The following is a 17,858-nucleotide window of genomic DNA, read 5'->3' as shown; positions in this document are numbered from 1 at the left end:
GCTGCATGACGGGATCCATTTAAAAACGACAGGCCTTTAGACAGGGACAGCGGGGAAGAGGATAAGAGATCTATGTGCGGTAGCAGCAGCAGTAGCAGAAGTAGTAGCAGCAGTAGCACTGCATGCCATTGCAATCACCATCTTGGATGCTTTTCCAAGATGTCGCCACACACACAGAAACACACACACCAAAATACTGCCACTCTGCCAGGGCGCCAGGCCAGGACCAGCTGCATACGCACTCAAGTAAAATCCTGGCCGAACCGAAACACACACAAGCCACGCTGTCATCACTAAAACCCTGGCCGGCTGGAAAGCTCTGGAAAACCCAAAACATTCTGTGACATTTGAGAAGTCTGACTATGACAGGGACCTGTGTAGGAGCTATAAGGGTTCACTCTGGTGCCGGGGCCCAAGGGGGTGGTGTGTGTGTGTGGTGTGTGTGTGTGAGCTGCAGTGTGGCAGGCATCCTGCTTCTCCTAAGACCATCTGTCTCCTCAAATCAACAAGTTGGACATGTGCACCAAAGAATTCAGTTTCAGAAGTATTTAGCATTGGCTCACAGTACTGGCTCTGTCTGGCGCTGAGTACCAGCTCAGTTCCTACCAGTTAACCAGCAAATGTATGAAGAGGCACAGACACAAGTCTGCTAAGATGTTTGACCTAACAGGGATCCATCATATGTGACAGTTAAAATACAACATATTTAGTATAAAAAACAAGAAGATATCCAGGTGAGTGTCTTACCTGCTATCTGTGACTCTCTGATAGCCTGTCTCTTCCTCTTCTCATTCACCCAGCAACAAAGGAGCCTGGGAGCAACCACAGCAATGGACACTGCCTGAGCATTCGGGTAGGCCTGGAGAGAGATAAAGAGAGAGAAAGAGAGAGAAAGGAGGAGAAAATTGAGAGAACGATGGAGATCCCAGGAGATGCGTGTTTTTCTGTCCAGGAAAAAAAAACACAATGGCAGAACCATCTCCAGGTGTGTGTAATCGGACACAAACAGATGCTGAGAGAATAGTTTTGTCTGCATGGAACCTGTTTCTCTCAACACAATGGGAATTTTGTTATATACCCATCATTCAATTTCATACACTCATTCATACTGTAGGCATCCAACAGTAACAACAATCACCTCCACTGTAAGACTCACTTGTGGAAAGTCAGTAGCCTACTACACACACACACACACACACACACACACACACACACACACACACACACACACACACACACACACACACACACACACACACACACACACACACACACACACACACAACACACAAACACAACAACCCAGTGTTTCTCAAACCAATCCTCTGGGACCACCAGCCGTTTGACATATTTTCCGTGATTTCAACATTAACAACAAGACATAATCCTTTGTTGATCATTTCCACGCTATAAATTGTTCTGCCATCTATGCATTTCCACTCCGTTATAGAGAGGGGAGGGAGAAGAGATATAAAGAGATATATAGAGAAGGGCTCTATTATAACAAACTAAGCGCAGGCGGTGGCGGTGGCGCTGTAGGTTCAGGGGTGTGTCATAAATATCTTTGCTATTTTCACTATCACAATTATCGGCGCACTTGTTGGCGTTGGCGCGAAAGGGCTGGGTTTTGATGAATACACAAGTTGTGAGTGTGTCGATGCTTGCCTCCTCACTGGCCAATCAGAACGTACCCCAAGGCAAAATATGTGGTTGCATCAAATTGTGTATTTAGGGTCTTTTATGGATTGCCTTGGAATCATCTCCAATTCTAATGTTAGTCCATTATAGTTTGCTGAATGGCTTACAGAAACAAAATAAAAGAATGTAGACCTATCTATGCTAAATACTTTTAACTTGAACCCATTTACAGTCCACATTGCTCTAAGTAATTGCATGTCTTCAATAGCATTCACGCTGATATAGGGGCTAGGCCTACCGTAAATTACATGATGGCTGAGCATTGACCTGCCAAACATTGTCAATAATCAAGATAACATTAATTATTGATAAGGCCTAAAAAGAGAACAAATCATTCTAATGAAATTATAAACAAAACAAAACAACAACTTGTTTTAAAAAGGCTATGTCACACTTACAGGCACCGTCATTTCTCCTTGTGGGCATATGCTTTTAAAACATTGCAGACTATGGAGGGTTTTACACACATCTAAACTTTTCACAGTAGCTGGACAAAGATCCAACATAAATAGAAAGGGAGAATGTCCACTCGCCGTTATACTGCTCCCAAATACGCCTATGTTGTGTGAACATAATCAAACCATTTTACAGATCAGATCGCATTCCCACATCTCCAGAAGTTGTATTGCAAGCGTACCACGGACGTTGTCAGCATAAAACCAGGAAGATTCATTGTTTTAATAAGTTTACCGAAAAACAAGCAATCTTTTTTTTAGAACAACAACAAAAAGTACATGTCAAATGTACTGACATCATAAAATCGGCAGGATAAACAACACAGGCATTGCTGTTGAACCAGCCTTCGTTACAGTAGGCCTAAGGGAGGGCTTGGGTTTTGAACATATGAAAATGGAAACGGAAGCCATTTTTACAGGTTACAAACGCCCTAAATATGAGGTTACCCCGAGGTTCTCTCATTTCATGATGGACACGGACACGTAGCCTACATCATATAGAGGGGGTTTTACGGATGTCCAAAACAGGACCTGCATGGCTAAAATAATGCAGGCCTATCTACAATGCATAGATAAAAAGTGAACGTCAGCTCACTGTTTCACTCCTCTTGATATTTGAATAAAGCGTTGGTTATTTAGATGTATTTACAAGCGGTCTCAGGAGCCAAAACCATTTGACAGTATTTACTACTTCGTGATTGCAATGGGCAGACAAAAAAAAGCCTTAATTGAGATGAGGGGAGGCTATGCTTGCTTTTTAATGACATTTAATGAAATGGAGAAAGAAAACATACATTTGTATGTTTCTAAATACAAAGTCAAACGGCAGGGTAGCCTAGTGGTCAGAGCGCTGGACTCGTAACCAAAAGTTTACAAGTTCAAATCCCTGAGCTGACAAGGTTGTTCTGCCCCTGAACAGGCAGTTAACCCACTGTACCTTTGCTGTCATTGAAAATAAGAATTTGTTCATAACTGACTTGCCTAGTTAAATAAAGGTGAAAAAAAACCCATTAGCCTGCTCTTGCCCCATTTGCATATGGGCAGTTTGCATAATTTCTGCTATCAAGATTCATGCTATAACCAACTGCTAAAACCAGCTTTTGGTTGGTCTTATCCCTATCAGAGCTGTCTGAAATGAACACTGATCATGTTTTTAAGAACACACCTCAAGCGAGTTGATATAAGACAGGTAAATTGCTTTAGGGCTGGAAAATTCCAGTCCGCCAATTTCTGCATGACGAAATTGCAAACTAACATGCGTCTGACAATAGAGCTGCCTTCATGGCCGCCAAAAATAGAGACCTAACATGCGGACCAGACAAGTCACGTGCGCGAGCATCGCCAAAAAATGTTTAAAGATCGATGTTATTCAATTATTGCATCCACACTGCTCACGCACGTCAACGAGCGTCTGCGTTGCCAAGGGTTGAAATAGAAATCAGTTCTATTTCTGACGCAGATCTTGCTGAAAGTCCTGCCTCTCCCATCTCCTCATTGGTTTAAAGAAGCAGGTACCCACGTGCCATCTTCTCATTGGTTATACCCATGTGGGTTATTGAAAGACGTACTTTGTTGCCGGTTGTCGTGGTAATACTATGAAAGTTTAGATGCCAATCACCATATAAGTTCAAAGATGAAAAAGCCTGGAAGGAGGACAGATGACTAGAAATGATTCGGTTGACCGTTTTATGTGTGGATTAATTGTCGGAGAAGAGGACCGCGTGCATTTCAGGTAAAATAACAACTCAGTGTTTATATCCCAGGACAAATTAGCTAGCAACAGCAAGCTAGCTAGCTAAATTGCCATACATGTTTAATGCTTTTCGACCTGTCCCCAAATTAATGTAATTGGTTCAGAGTTTTGTTTTGATATTTTAACCTGCATGTCGTGATCGGATTTGGTGTGGGGGGACAAAATGAATGTATGCACGATGGCGCACGATGGTGCACGCACACAGCCGGTTTAGGTTCCGTGTAAGGCAGAGGTCAATGGACAGACAAGGCAGAGGTCGATGGACAGAATGAAGATAGAGGGGTGAGATGTTCCATCGTCAAGACTTATCAGGACCTTATGAAAATGAAATGAAATGCAACCAATGTTCTTGTTGGACCTCTCTATGATGTATGAGTTGGTGAGGTACGGTGGGCTACCTGTCGCTCTATCTGCCCTGTCTCTCTCTCTCTATTTGGGGTGGGATGGTGTGTAGACTGGATCAATAGATTCATCAGGCTCCTTCAATTTGAGCTCTGTAGCAGAACCAGCTAGTCAGTCTGGTTACATGATAACACCAGACCATTAACGCTACACTTCATTAAATGATAAGGGCAAATTAAGCTACAGGTCAACAGGAAAGACTAGGGTTCTTGTTTAACAAGCACATTGTAAAAGTGTGTGTGTGTGTGTGTTATAAGATGCTTCCTGCAAGAAAGTGATAGCCAAAGATAATTGAAGTGCATGAAAGGCTGAGGCTAAAATCACATAAAAACTAAATGCATTGCTTACCCTGTCATTCCAAGTGTCGAAACATTTTTAAACAACCTACAAAGTGCATGAATCATATGATATTACCAACATCATAATATTTTATTTATTTTCATTTATACACAATTATAAAATAAAACATTGAATGAATAAATACAAATGCAAAAAGCAACTAATTTCGGCAAACTGATCACGTTTGTTCCCACAGCTAGAGACAAATCATGTCATTTTTTTGTTACATTACTCTCTCTGGGGTACTCGCATAGGGTTGCAAAATTAGGCAACTTCCCTGAACGTCCCAGGTTTCCTGAAATCCCAGTAGTAAGATTCCAAGTCAAGTTTCGCAGTTGGAAGATTCCATTCTTGCTTATTTCATTTCAGGACAAATCTGAGGATTTTGGAAAGCTACTGTAATTTTGCAACCCCAGTCTCTGGTAGAAGTGGGGACGGTACCATGAAGCAGACTGGGTCACAAACTGCAATGGAAACACTAACAACTGACTGGCATGCAGGTGCTCAAGTGGTCCTCATTTATAGCAGACATATCTCATTACAAATATGGAGTAATATGTCACCAGAAGTGACATAAAAGTAATTGAGTGGCATACCATTACAATGGGTAAACGTCACTATTTTAACATTATTCTAATGAGACTATGTTGTTCATAGACAAAATAGAATGAATTGGCACAGAGTTAAGACAACAAACATCTAGAAACATCTGGAAAACAATCTATTTACACATACAATAAATAATAAACCAGATAGGTCCTTTCTGTACAGTAGGACCATAGGATCGATGCACCAAACATCATTTCAGTGTCATTTTCTTTGTAAACTTCTTCTCTGCCAATGGAGAAATAGCCATTCCAGCCTCACCAGAGAAAACACCAGCGTACAGTAACAACATCGGATGTTCACCAACAGTAGATCATTGCATCATTTACAAGATCATTATACGTATTACAAAACAAACACACAAAATCACCTAATAGTTGACATATTTTATCTGCTGCAGTTGTGGCATCATTGTCTTGTTGTTATACTTCAGCTTTTGTGTTTTTCGATGTTGTTGTTATTGTTGTCATTGACATAATAAAATAAGGCAGGAAGTTGCGGAGACCTTTGAGTATACCACCAGTGGTCAGGTGACCAGAAATACGTCCAATGAGAAGAGGACGATCCTGCCCATTTCCTTGTCCTCTTCCTTGTGTTTGGCAGATAGTATGTGGCACCGAACAGAAGAGCAACTTACAGATGGGATAAGAATGCAGGGGAAAGGAAAAGAGTACATTATACGACAGATAGCAGGTAGAAGCATGTCCCATCATCTCTCTCTCTGTCTCCCTCTCTTTCGCTCTCATAGTTTTTTGTCCAGGTCCGTTATGGCAGCAGATACACTGATACACCCAGACCTGGGGGGGGGAAGAGACGAGAGGGAAGCAGAGCAGGAACTTGGCTAGACCCAGGCTGTAGACCCAAGGGAAAACCCAGGACGGAGTGGTGTGGACCAGACCGGACTCAGGCAGCGGACTGAGTCCCAGGCCTCTATACCTACACTCCTTCTAGGGTTGAGAAGGTCTGATAAATCTGTGGTAGATGTAGACGTGTAGAGAGAGAAGCAGAGCAGTGTGGACTCAGGCCCAGGGCCAGGCCCAGGCTGTGGACTCAGACTCGGACCAGGCTGGGAGGCCCAGGTAATGTGGACCCAGGCTGAGATCCAGGCTAGGTCCAGGACTCCACTCCATTTCATCTGGGCCTGAGCTAACCTGGATCAGTGCTATCTCACTTCTATCTCACTCAGGCAGTCCAAGGCGTCCAGGTACTCCAAGGCCAGGTCATAGCAGAACCGGTACTGCTCCTGAAAACAACACAGGTGTCAACATTCCTCTACATGCTGGGTTTCTGTACAGCACTTTGAGATATCAGCTGATGTAAGAAGGGCTATATAAACACATTTGATTTGATTTGATACCTGGATACTTTGCTATAGATTAAAGCTTGAATTCAATTGATCAGCGATCTGTATTTGAGTGTGTAAATATTGTAAACCACTGCAAGTTTGACTGAACTGAGCCTTAAGAAATGTAAACTCCTGTCCACCGTATTAGATCGCCTTACCAAAATAGGTTCTAAAAAGGGCCTTTCCTGGTTAAATCAAGGTTATTACTTGCCATAGTCTCCACCATGTTGGGTTTGGAGTTGCGTAGCGTCTTGGCAGCGTAGAAGACATCCACCAGGCTGTGGTGACGGATCATCTCTAGCAGCATGGTACAAGCACAGAACGTACCACTCCTACCACCACCGTTACTGTTACACACACAGGGAGAAACACAGTACGTGGGTCAGTGCCTATGAATCATTATGTATACACTTTCTGGACCACTGAGAGAGTAGCCTGTGTTGCGAAATGTGTCAGAATAAGTCAGATTGCAAAACCGGGGGTATATGGTGCAGAAACAGGTACAGACACAGACACGGACACATGCCCATAGAGAGATAAATATAGCGAAACAAACACAGACACATACAGAGAGACAGTAACTGACACTACATCAGTGTGAGTCACACCCCTAGGATACAGGGCAGAGACGGAGGCTGAAGGTGTTATGGGGAAAGCCATGAAGTGAAATGTCACAGCTCAGTCAGACTCGGATCAAGGTGGCTGTCAGAAAAACAGCAATGCGGAGAACTCCGAAGACTTGCAGACTGGCATCTGAGGAATGTTCTCATTAAATCCATAAACGTGGAAGTACATCTAATACAGGGCTGCGTCTCAAATGGAGCCCTATTCCCTATTGGTAGTGCACTACTTTTGACCAGGCCCCATAGAGCTCTGGTCCAAAATGGTGCACTATCTGTGGCACAGGGTGCCATTTGGGACACATACTTAGCATGTGGACCCCAGAGCCCAACCCAGGCTGGATAGATATGTAGTGTAGCTGAAGTTTAGGAGAGGCTGGGGAACTAGAGCCTAGCCTTTTTTTACGGTAATTATGAAAACTGTTCTGGTAAATAGGAGTGTAGTAGTGAACACTTGGGGGTTGACGTTTTATCCTGCCTCATTTAACACTACACACAGGCAGGCTAAGTGCTTTAAGTAGAGAGTATTAGTTCAAAAACATGTACTTTTGATGGTTGTTAAACTAGCAAGTGGGACCGGAACCAACATAACTCAATCTACTGAAGCAAGGCGTGACCTCTGATTAGCATTTTTCTCAATCTCGTACAAGCAATGTTTGGATCTGTGTTGAAAAGTATCTATACTGTAGCAGAACAGCAATGATCAAATAAACATAGAGGACTTCTGATCATTTTCTTACCTTAGTACATGCTGTTCTGATTGGTTACAATTATGATTTGTTACAATATTACAGACATGCAGAGACACAGAGAATGAAGTTGGGTTACTTCTGATTAACTTTGGGTTACTCATTAGCCGTGTTGGGGTCGTTACTCAAAAAAAAGTCATATATATATACGCTATTAACTGTTAATTCTTTCAACAATAACAAATTCATTTACTTATTACTCCCTGAGGGAAAAAAAAGTTACATTACTCGTTATAATACTTTGGCGTTACACCCCAAACCGTTGCGCATCCTCTCTCAAAGTAAACTGTCATCTGTCTGAAAGAGAGGGATTCTTACGTGAGTAACACTGTAATATTATTACGCGCATTTCACTAGGAATAATATTTGATAGGGAGATTTAAAAGACTTGGTTGCGTTAATCTTTTTGCAAGCAATCGTGTTCTTTTGATGAATCTAGGTAAAGGTATACTTTAGTTTTTCTGACTGTACTTGTGTTTTGAGAAGGCCACTACATTTTGAAAACGTACTTACTGTTTTGTAAAAAGCCACAGAGTTCTGTCTTGCAAACTCTATTTTCAAAATGTACAAACATTGTTCCAAAAAAAATGCTTGTACGCAATTATCCAACAAGATGGATGCAACATGCTTTCTGTACAGTATGATCACAACAGGAGTCAACAAGAGCCAATGGCGCCTTCAATGTGAAATAGGGTTTTGTCTGTATACATTCCCTATGGCCCGAGGATCAATTCGACCAGAGCGCAGCTGTAAACTTCTTAAGCCAACTTCCTCAACGTTTTTTACAGAGATCACGATCGCTAAAATCAATCGCAATGCACTGGTCATTTGAATCATTTCTGTGTATCCTATCTGCAAACTAAACTTCCCTAAGGGATGATAAAAATTGATGAGCAAAATTGTGGACAGTGGTAACTCACAGACAGTGGACGATGGTACGTCCCTCTCCACACTCCCTCTGCCAGTTGTGGACCTGGGCCAGGAGGCTGAGGAAAGCCTTCTTAGAGTCTGGGACGTCACGGTATGGAGACCAGCGCAGGAACTGGAAATGACGAACCACCAGCTGACCTTCCTGGAGCTGGGGGGAGAGAGCGAGAGAGAGCGAGAGAGAGAGAGAGAGAGAGAGAGAGAGAGAGACAAGAGACAGAGACAGAGAGAGAAAGGAGAGAAACGGACAATGCTAATATTGTGTTGTAGACATGTATGGCATCCTATAATAGACATCTCTAACCCAGAAGGAAACTGGTAGAAATGGCAAAGACCTGCCACCATTCCCCTTGGGGACAAGGTTTAAAATCACACACAGAAGAAGGTATAAGGATAATCGAGTTGCTAATGGAAAACTGCAGTACCCCGATCGGCCTTCAACTTGAGTTATTCAATGAGACGGGGCAGCACTGAGCTAGCCTGCAATATCACTTCCTGGAGTTTCTCAAACTGCAAATGTTATGTCTCCATGAGACACAATTTTAACAGACTTAATTTGGCTTCAATGAGCTTATTGAGTCTTCACATAAGGAATACATGGTGTCACGTGATTGATTGCATTGTCCATTCACATATACAGCCATTGACTTGTATTAATACCATTTGTGAATTTGAAATGTGTTTTTTGCATATCCCAACTCCCTCTGAGACACAATGGGAGAGTGAGTTCACGGCCAGGGTCAGCCATTATCAACAGCAACCCTGCAGAAATTCTGGTTAAGTGCCTTGCTCAAGGGCACATTCGAACTAGCAACCTTTCGGTTACTTGCCCAACACGGTTACTTGCCCAACATGCTGCCCATAGATTAAATGTTCTACTGTGAGATGGAAACATTGCTGGGAAAGTGTATACCATCCTCCCTCCCTGTTCCTGTTGCTGGACAGATCTGATTGGTAGGATCAGTGGGATCCTGTGAAGAGACAGTAGGGATCGTTTCTGAGAGTTGTCTTCCCCTCCTCCCTCCTCCATGGGGAGACTGGGGGTGACACTGAGGGAGATTGGGGGTGACACTGAGGAGGACAGGGCTCTGTCGGGGTGACAGAAGGCTGACAGGTAGGTGCGGGCAGAGGAGGGGAGGTGCTAGGGGGAGGCAAGGAGAGAGACTAGGGACGCTATACCTGACAGGTGGTTAGAAGGGAGAGGTTGGGAGAGCAAGGCAGGGAGACTAGCTGACAGGGGGGTGAGGAGGGGGAGGCAGGGAGACTAGCTGACAGGGGGGTGAGGAGGGGATGTAGGGAGACTAGCTGACAGGGGGTGAGGAGGGGGAGGTAGGGAGACTAGCTGACAAGAGGAGTTGTTTTGCTGGAGGCTAATAGGGGAACACCTGGGTGGTGAAAGGTGGATGAGCTCAGAGAGAGGTGTTGGGAAGTGCCTGTCTGATCAACGCTGGGAGACTAAGCTAGTCACAATCACGAAGACAACATGCAGTCAACGGCTAGGAGGGAGGCACATAGCTATAGGATACAGCACACACAGACATAGACACACACACACACACACATGCAGACATACATACAGACCACAACGCACCATTTACAATGATTTAACAGGCATTGAAAAGGCTGACAATTTAATAATTTCATCATTACGCTGTCAAAAATACACTTTAGGTCATTGACAATAATTGTGAAGTGTATGGTGACTAATACATGCCTCATCTCACATATTCAGTAGACCGACTACGAATATAAAAGGGGCCATTAGGCTTTCTACTAAATACGCATGAAGAGACAGTGGGAAAATATGTTTTAAGAACTTGACAAAATTAAAGAGATATGACCAAACTGTCAGACTTGAGTGATGGAACCAGCAGACTGATATAATTTCAAAACTTGACTTTATTCTAACTTTATTATTTGACACGGACAATGTAACATTAATCAACATTTCTTTCCATGGGACAGATTCAGTCAGCCGTTTCATTTTCAACTGTCGTCCCTTAACTTATCAGAGCACAAAAAGGGACGTAGACAGCCAGTCTATCATTGACCACGACCGAAGACCTACCCGCATCATGTTCTGAACCCGGAACAGACGGATGATGACGTCATCATCAGCCGTCATGGACAGGAGCTCCACTGTCATTGGTCCAAACTGCTGCAGCCCAGGCTCTGGCCAGTACTGTAGACACGGCTGAGAGGAGGACAGAGGAAGAGAGAGACAGAGAGATAGAGAGAGAGGGGGGGAGGAAGAAAGAGGAAGATAAGAAGTGATTAGCGGACTATGGAGGCGGAGGAGTGAAATCAAATCATTATGTCACAGAGCAGGATGGCAGAAGTCAATAACAAGACGCCTGAGGATTGACAGGACAGACATTTAGCCAGATCCACAATTATCCAATTATCCAACACATAGTAGCAGTGTTAACTGAATGAGCAGAAAACACTGTCATTACTGAGAACTCTGAGTACAATCAATCACATAGCATAACACACACACCACACAGTTTTACCGAGTTTCACAGCATTTGAATAATTCATCACTCTAAATTATTAACATCAGCCCATTATAAATGAATGCAGTGTGGTCAGGGGGTAACCTCGGCAGTGCCTAGGAGAAATACACATGGAGTCAATCAGGGATTGGTGCACATTGCACACAGACCGGGCCAAGGTCTTCAGTCAATGCAGGTCGCAGCTGCTTCAAAGACTCATTAGCCGAAGGGAGGAACGGAGGGATGGAGACACTGGGGAGTGTAGTGTTAAATTCATAACAGTGTTAGCTGTGACAGCGAGGGGGCTGGAGAGAGGAGCAAGAAGGGAAGGAGGGATAGAGGGAGGGAGGGAGACACAGGGGAGTGTAGTGTTAACATGCTAACAGTGTTAGCTGTGACAGGAAGGGGAGGGAAAGGGGAGGTAGGAGGGGGGGGGGCAGGGGAGGGGAGGAACAAGGTAGCTATAATGTCCACTCACGTTGACAGAGAGTTATTAACGGGGTTACGGGGGGGCAGAGGGAGAGATACATATTTATACACAGAGACAGGTAGCACAGATGACGACGGTACACTGTTAATCTACTGGTAGAGAGAGAAATGGAGGGAGTGGGGGATGGAAAGAGATAAGGATAGTATGGCGGAGACGATACAGGGAGGGGGAACAAGAGACAAGAGAGAGAAGAAGAGAAGAGTAAGGAGAATGAAAGAAAGAAAGAGAGTGAAAGGTGAGAAAGCGTCAAGGAAGGAGAGGAAGAGAGTGAAGGAGAAAGAGCGAGAGGGAATGAGGGAAGGAGTGAGAGTAGACCAGAGAGAGACAGACAGTTCTAGATGAGAGCCATGGTGTAAACATTGGTCAGGCCACAGTTACAGGTGAAAGATAAGAAGACCACAGACAAAGCCACACATGAGCAAACACACGGGCGACTACAGAATAATAAGAAATCTAATCAAATGTTATTTATTTGTCACATGCTTCGGAAACAACAGGTGTAGACTAACAGTGAAATGCTTATGGACATGGTAATGCCCTGACAAGCAGGCAAAATATGTATCAACTATTAATTAATCTACACAAAGGCAATAAGTCATCTTGCTATTACATGGGATTAGTCAGAGTACAGCTTTGACCAATCGAGTATGAGGATGAGATATTTGATCAGTACCTGATTGCCACAGGGCTCGCTCATTCAGTCAGTCAGTCAGTCAGTCAGTCAGTCAGTCAGTCAACATCATCAATTTATTCCCCTCTTCCTTCCTCCATCCTCTCCCCCTCACCTCCCCTCTTCTCACCCAGGCAGAGTTGGACTGGTTGATCTGGTTCAGCATCACCACCGAGGTACATCCATAGTCATAGACCAGCCTCCAGAAGTCTGCCGTGGTTCCCGGTAACGGGTGAGGTGTGACCACGAAGGCGGCGGGCCGGTGGAAGCTGTCAGTGAGAGCGGCGTTGATGTAGTTGTTGCCCTCGGCAATACCCTCAGTGGTGACCAGGAAGGCCAGGGCGCGGTCGGGGGGCAGGACGTCCATGCTACGGTTCTTCTCGCGGTTCCTCGGCAACAGGGATACGCTGCACTCCTCCACGTCCAGGTGAGGGGTCACAGAGTTCAATGTCTGGAGGAGGGGGTGGAGAGAGATAAAGAAGGAGAGAGAGGGTGAGAGGGAGTGGTACAGACAGGGTCGAAGAGGATGATGGAGAATAAGAGATGTGGGAATGTGACAGACATTTGGGAGAGAGGGAAGAGACAAATTGAGAAGAGTGCATGGGTGTTTGTTAGAGAGAGACAGTGAGAGACAGAGATAGAGGAACAGAGGCAGACACAGGGAGATAAACAGAGACAGAGAGCGAGGGTGTGAGAGAGACAAAGAGAGGGAGAGAGATAGAGGAACAGAGGCAGACACAGGGAGATAAACAGAGACAGAGAGTGAGGATGTGAGAGAGAGAGAGAGAGAAAGAGAGGGAGAGAGATAGAGGAACAGAGGCAGACACAGGGAGATAAACAGAGACAGAGAGCGAGGGTGTGAGAGAGAGAGACAAAGAGAGGGAGAGAGAGGGAGAGAGATAGAGCGAGACGAGAGAAAAGAGAAAGAGGACAAGGGCATTGAAAATGTACTCAGCTCAAACTGTCTAACTGTCAATATTTGACAACCGCAAATATTCCACTGTCTAATCATCATCTGGCTGGAACTTTAAAACGCATTTAGCATCAGTCAAAAAACCATGAAGGGGCTTAATGGATAAAAACACATTTAATCGCAAACCACATACATTATGTATAAGCACATTGAGGTTCGAGAAATAAAATTGGAAGGGAAATTAAACTGATTATTTAACTTGCTGTGTATTGTGTTGAATGATAACTCCCTGTTGAATTTGACAGTATGAATGGTGCATTATAATTATGACTAACTTACATTGCATCAGGATTACATCTTGGAGATATGTGTTTAAATTATTATCAGAACCTTTGTCCAAAATGGCTCCCTATTCCCTATTTAGTGCACTTCTTTTGGCCAGGGCCAAGAGGACTCGAGTCAAAAGTAGTGCATTATACAGGGAATAGGGTGCTATTTGGGATTCACCCTAAATGTCTGATTTCAGTGAAGATATTTCATTCTACTATAATAACCATCATGAATGTATTTAATAGCTCGGTCTGAAAGAGATAAGTAGCTGTAATTATGCATGGTGAAGGTCACTGATGATTTGTGTCAATAAAATGGAAGGAAAGGAAGAGCCATCTAGTCAGATGAACTGAGATCATCCCATACAGAAATGTTACTTTAATTTACAATCTCAGACTGCTGCAATAGACCATGCATTCAGCTAAGGACATGGTACTGTATTGTGCCATGACTAGTGGTTTGGTGAGAGTTAGTAGATCTAAGTTTGTACAATAAAGATTTCCACGGTTACAATAAACATCAACCTCAAACATTTTCTTGACAAAACATATCGAGGACATCTAGACGTAATGGGAAAGATTTCCGGTTGAAATCTAGTCAGATAGTTTCTGGTTGCTAAAACAATGTTTACAAAACGTAGTCCAACCTGGAACTCCTCTCGTAGCTGGGAGGTGTTGCTCTGTGAGTCAACCCTCAGCATCTCTTTATAGGTCAGAGCAAACTCAAGAACAGGTATAGCTGTCTCTCCACACAAACAGGCCTCCAGAATGGCATCGTGGATGAACACATACTGTTCCTGAGAGAGAGAGAGAGAGAGAGAGAGAGAGAGAGAGAGGGAGGGAGGGAGAGAGAGAGAGAGAGAGAGAGAGAGAGAGAGAGAGAGAGAGAGAGAGAGAGAGAGAGAGAGAGAGATAGAGAGAGAGACAGAGAGAGAGAGAGAGAGAGAGAGAGAGAGGGAGGAGAGAGAGAGAGAGAGAGAGAGAGAGAGAGAGAGAGAGAGAGAGAGAGAGAGAGAGAGGGAGGGAGGGAGAGAGAGAGAGAGAGAGAGAGACAGAGAGAGAGAGAGAGAGAGAGAGAGAGAGAGAGAGAGAGAGAGAGAGAGGAAGCGAGGGAAGGATGGAGGTAGAAAGAGAGCGACAGACATGACAGTGAGATTGAGAAATTAACAAGAAACGTCTAATATCTTGTTTTGATAATAGGACCATAATTGCTAGCGGTTTGGAGGGAAGTGTAACATTGGGATTTGATTACTGTTGTTAATGTCAATTAATTGTTAAAATGTCAACATTCACCACATCACCATGCCCACAAACAAATGTTGTTTTGCTAACCGCTCATAATAGTAAAAAAATAGGAAAGGAGAGGGCGTGAGAACATACATAAATAGAGTCAAAAGCCCAAACGCCCAACCCATGCTATATAGCCTACCTAAATATCAGTTTATTCAATGCAATTTGTTTGTACATTTCATTTGACATCTTGGAGTACAAATAATCTTAGTGACCTAAATTTAAAAGCATTAATGAGGATACATATTTTATTTGATCACATCTCTCCCCAGGTAACATCATAATCTATCTCATTTCCTGATGGATTCCTGGTTGATATAATACCATTATATAGTATACCATATACAGTGGAGGAGGTCAGCCCTCCTCCTCTGGTGCTATGTTTATGCAGGCGTTTGCTTCAATCCCTGTGCTAACATAACTGAAACTAATCAGATAATACATGTGTTAGATTAGGATTGGAGGGAAAAACTGCTAGAGAGTGGATCTCTAGGGAAGGATTGGGCATACCTGATATATATAACATATTCATACCTCTGTCTGTATCATGTTGATGCGTCTGGAGCAGAGGGTCTTGACACAGTTGTAGATGTCCACCACTCCCTCACACTCTGCCATATCCAGCATGACGTCCAGTACGATGTAGCAGCCTGTTCTGCCTGCTCCCATACTGACACAGAGGAGAGAGTTCAGGGGTAAGATGTTAGAGGCCATATCCAGCATGACGTCCAGTACGATGTAGCAGCCTGTTCTGCCTGCTCCCATACTGACACAGAGGAGAGAGTTCAGGGGTAAGATGTTAGAGGCCATATCCAGCATGACGTCCAGTACGATGTAGCAGCCTGTTCTGCCTGCTCCCATACTGACACAGAGGAGAGAGTTCAGGGGTAAGATGTTAGAGGCCATATCCAGCATGACGTCCAGTACAATGTAGCAGCCTGTTCTGCCTGCTCCAATACTGACACATAGAGGAGAGAGGTCAGGGGTAAGAGGTTAGAGGCCAGATCCAGCATGACATCCAGTACGATGTAGCAGCCTGTTCTGCCTGCACCCATACTGCCACATAGAGGAGAGAGGTCAGGGGTCAATAAGGGGAAGGGGTCATGACATAAGGTCAGGAGCGAGAGATCTATATAGGCTAAGCTACACCCAAGTCAATAACTATAAAATAAAGAGAGTCTAAGACTTTTTTATGCAACACTGCTTCATTCAGACAGGATGTGATGTAAGATGGTCCTTTACCTGCAGTGGACGACCACGGGCCCAGCATCGGGGGGTGTGGAGGCCTTGACCCGGCGTAGGAAGGCCAGCAGGCCTGTGGCGTGGTAGGGAACACCATGCTCTGGCCAGGAGGTGAAGTGGAACTGACATACCTCATGTTTCGCTGGGTAGCCCCTCTGGAGGGGAGAACACAGAGGGTCTAATCAATATCATGATCAACAAACAGACACATAAAGTTGGCACAGTAGGACATGTATTAAGACATCTTTATTTAAACATGAGGAATAACTCCAAGGACCAATTAACATTAAAATGATTAATTATTTGTTAGATATCAATGCCTCTATAACGGCTGTGTTCTCAATAAACTGCCTGGCTGAAGAAATGGAGTAAACAAAACACTCTCAAATTGGATGTGATCCCAGGAACCAATGCATTTTCAAATGATGTATAATTTGTTAGACAGAAGGACTTTGACTATTCGCTCACCCGCTCCATAGCAAAGGTGCGGACGGTGTACTCAGCCAGTGTTTCCGTCTTCAGCAGTGTGATCTTGATGTCTCCATAGAGTTCACTGTCCTCGGGCCAATACTTACAGCACTTCATCTGAACACACACAACACACAGAACATTTGGACCTTAAATCAGGGTCTACAGTCGGTTACACTTTAAACCAACATTCAAGAGCAAAATCAATATAATACAGTAAGCCCATGACATTCTTCTAACTTTCCTGTTTTCAGTGAGAAAAGGTGGACGACTTCATGGATGTAATCTGGTTGTCATTTCAACCAGTTTTGCTCACTGGGTTGTAGACTTATAATACATAGCTATTTTATTTCACTGGCAGTTCTTCTATAGGCCTATGTAAAGAGTGGGCTTTCAAAAGAACCAAAAGGAAGAGTAACCTACCCTGCCCACCTCCACCAGTTTAGTGATCATGACAATACTGAAGCAATTCTCCTGCCACACCATCCTCCAGAAGTCATAGATCATCTCCTGCTTGGGACCTGAGGGGGAGGAGAGGAGGACGAGGACGAGGATGAGGACGAGGAGAGGAGAAAATGGAGGAGGAGGGAAGAAGGCAGGAGAGTATTAGGAGGAAGAGGAGAGGACAATGAGTGGAGAAGGGGGAGGAGGAGGATGACAGGAGGAAGAGGGAAGACAAAAGGAGGTGGAGGGGGTAGAGGAGGATGAGGACAGGACAAGGAGAGGAGGGGAGGAGGTGGATGAGGAGGAGGAAGGTGGAGGAGGACGAGGACAGGACAAGAAGAGAAGGGAGAGGAGGTGGAGGAGGAGGAGGAAGGTGGAGGAGGATGAGGACAGGACAAGAAGAGAAGGGTAGGAGGTGGATGAGGAGGAGGAAGGTGGAGGAGGACGAGGACAGGACAAGAAGAGAAAGGAGAGGAGGTGGAGGAGGAGGAGGAGGAGGAGGAGGAAGGTGGAGGAGGACGAGGACAGGACAAGAAGAGAAGGAAGAGGAGGTGGAGGAGGATTGTGGAGGAGGACGAGGACAGGACAAGAAGAAAAGGGAGAGGAGGTGGAGGAGGAGGAGG

At 44.3% G+C, this 17,858-nt stretch overlaps 1 protein-coding gene across 1 annotated transcript in view; it reads right to left on the bottom strand.

Annotated features, from left to right (window-relative positions):
• Positions 1–4,716: 4,716 nt before the first annotated feature.
• LOC135552058 (receptor-type tyrosine-protein phosphatase U-like) overlaps positions 4,717–17,858 on the bottom strand; it is a 245,449-nt gene continuing 232,307 nt past the window's right edge. The window contains exons 22-31 of the mRNA XM_064983432.1: positions 17,215–17,312; positions 16,792–16,908; positions 16,324–16,478; positions 15,616–15,751; positions 14,439–14,588; positions 12,680–13,000; positions 10,963–11,088; positions 8,888–9,045; positions 6,810–6,945; positions 4,717–6,496 (exon numbers count right to left, since the gene is read on the bottom strand). Coding sequence (XP_064839504.1) covers positions 6,416–6,496; positions 6,810–6,945; positions 8,888–9,045; positions 10,963–11,088; positions 12,680–13,000; positions 14,439–14,588; positions 15,616–15,751; positions 16,324–16,478; positions 16,792–16,908; positions 17,215–17,312 — 1,478 coding nt within the window. The 3' untranslated portion in view covers positions 4,717–6,415. The remainder of the gene's footprint in view (positions 6,497–6,809; positions 6,946–8,887; positions 9,046–10,962; positions 11,089–12,679; positions 13,001–14,438; positions 14,589–15,615; positions 15,752–16,323; positions 16,479–16,791; positions 16,909–17,214; positions 17,313–17,858) is intronic.

This window comes from Oncorhynchus masou, chromosome 13, assembly GCF_036934945.1.
Source record: "Oncorhynchus masou masou isolate Uvic2021 chromosome 13, UVic_Omas_1.1, whole genome shotgun sequence".
Lineage (NCBI taxonomy): Eukaryota > Metazoa > Chordata > Actinopteri > Salmoniformes > Salmonidae > Oncorhynchus > Oncorhynchus masou.
The sequence above is the reverse complement of the archived record's forward strand: the minus strand, read 5'-3'. Positions and strand labels throughout refer to the sequence as shown.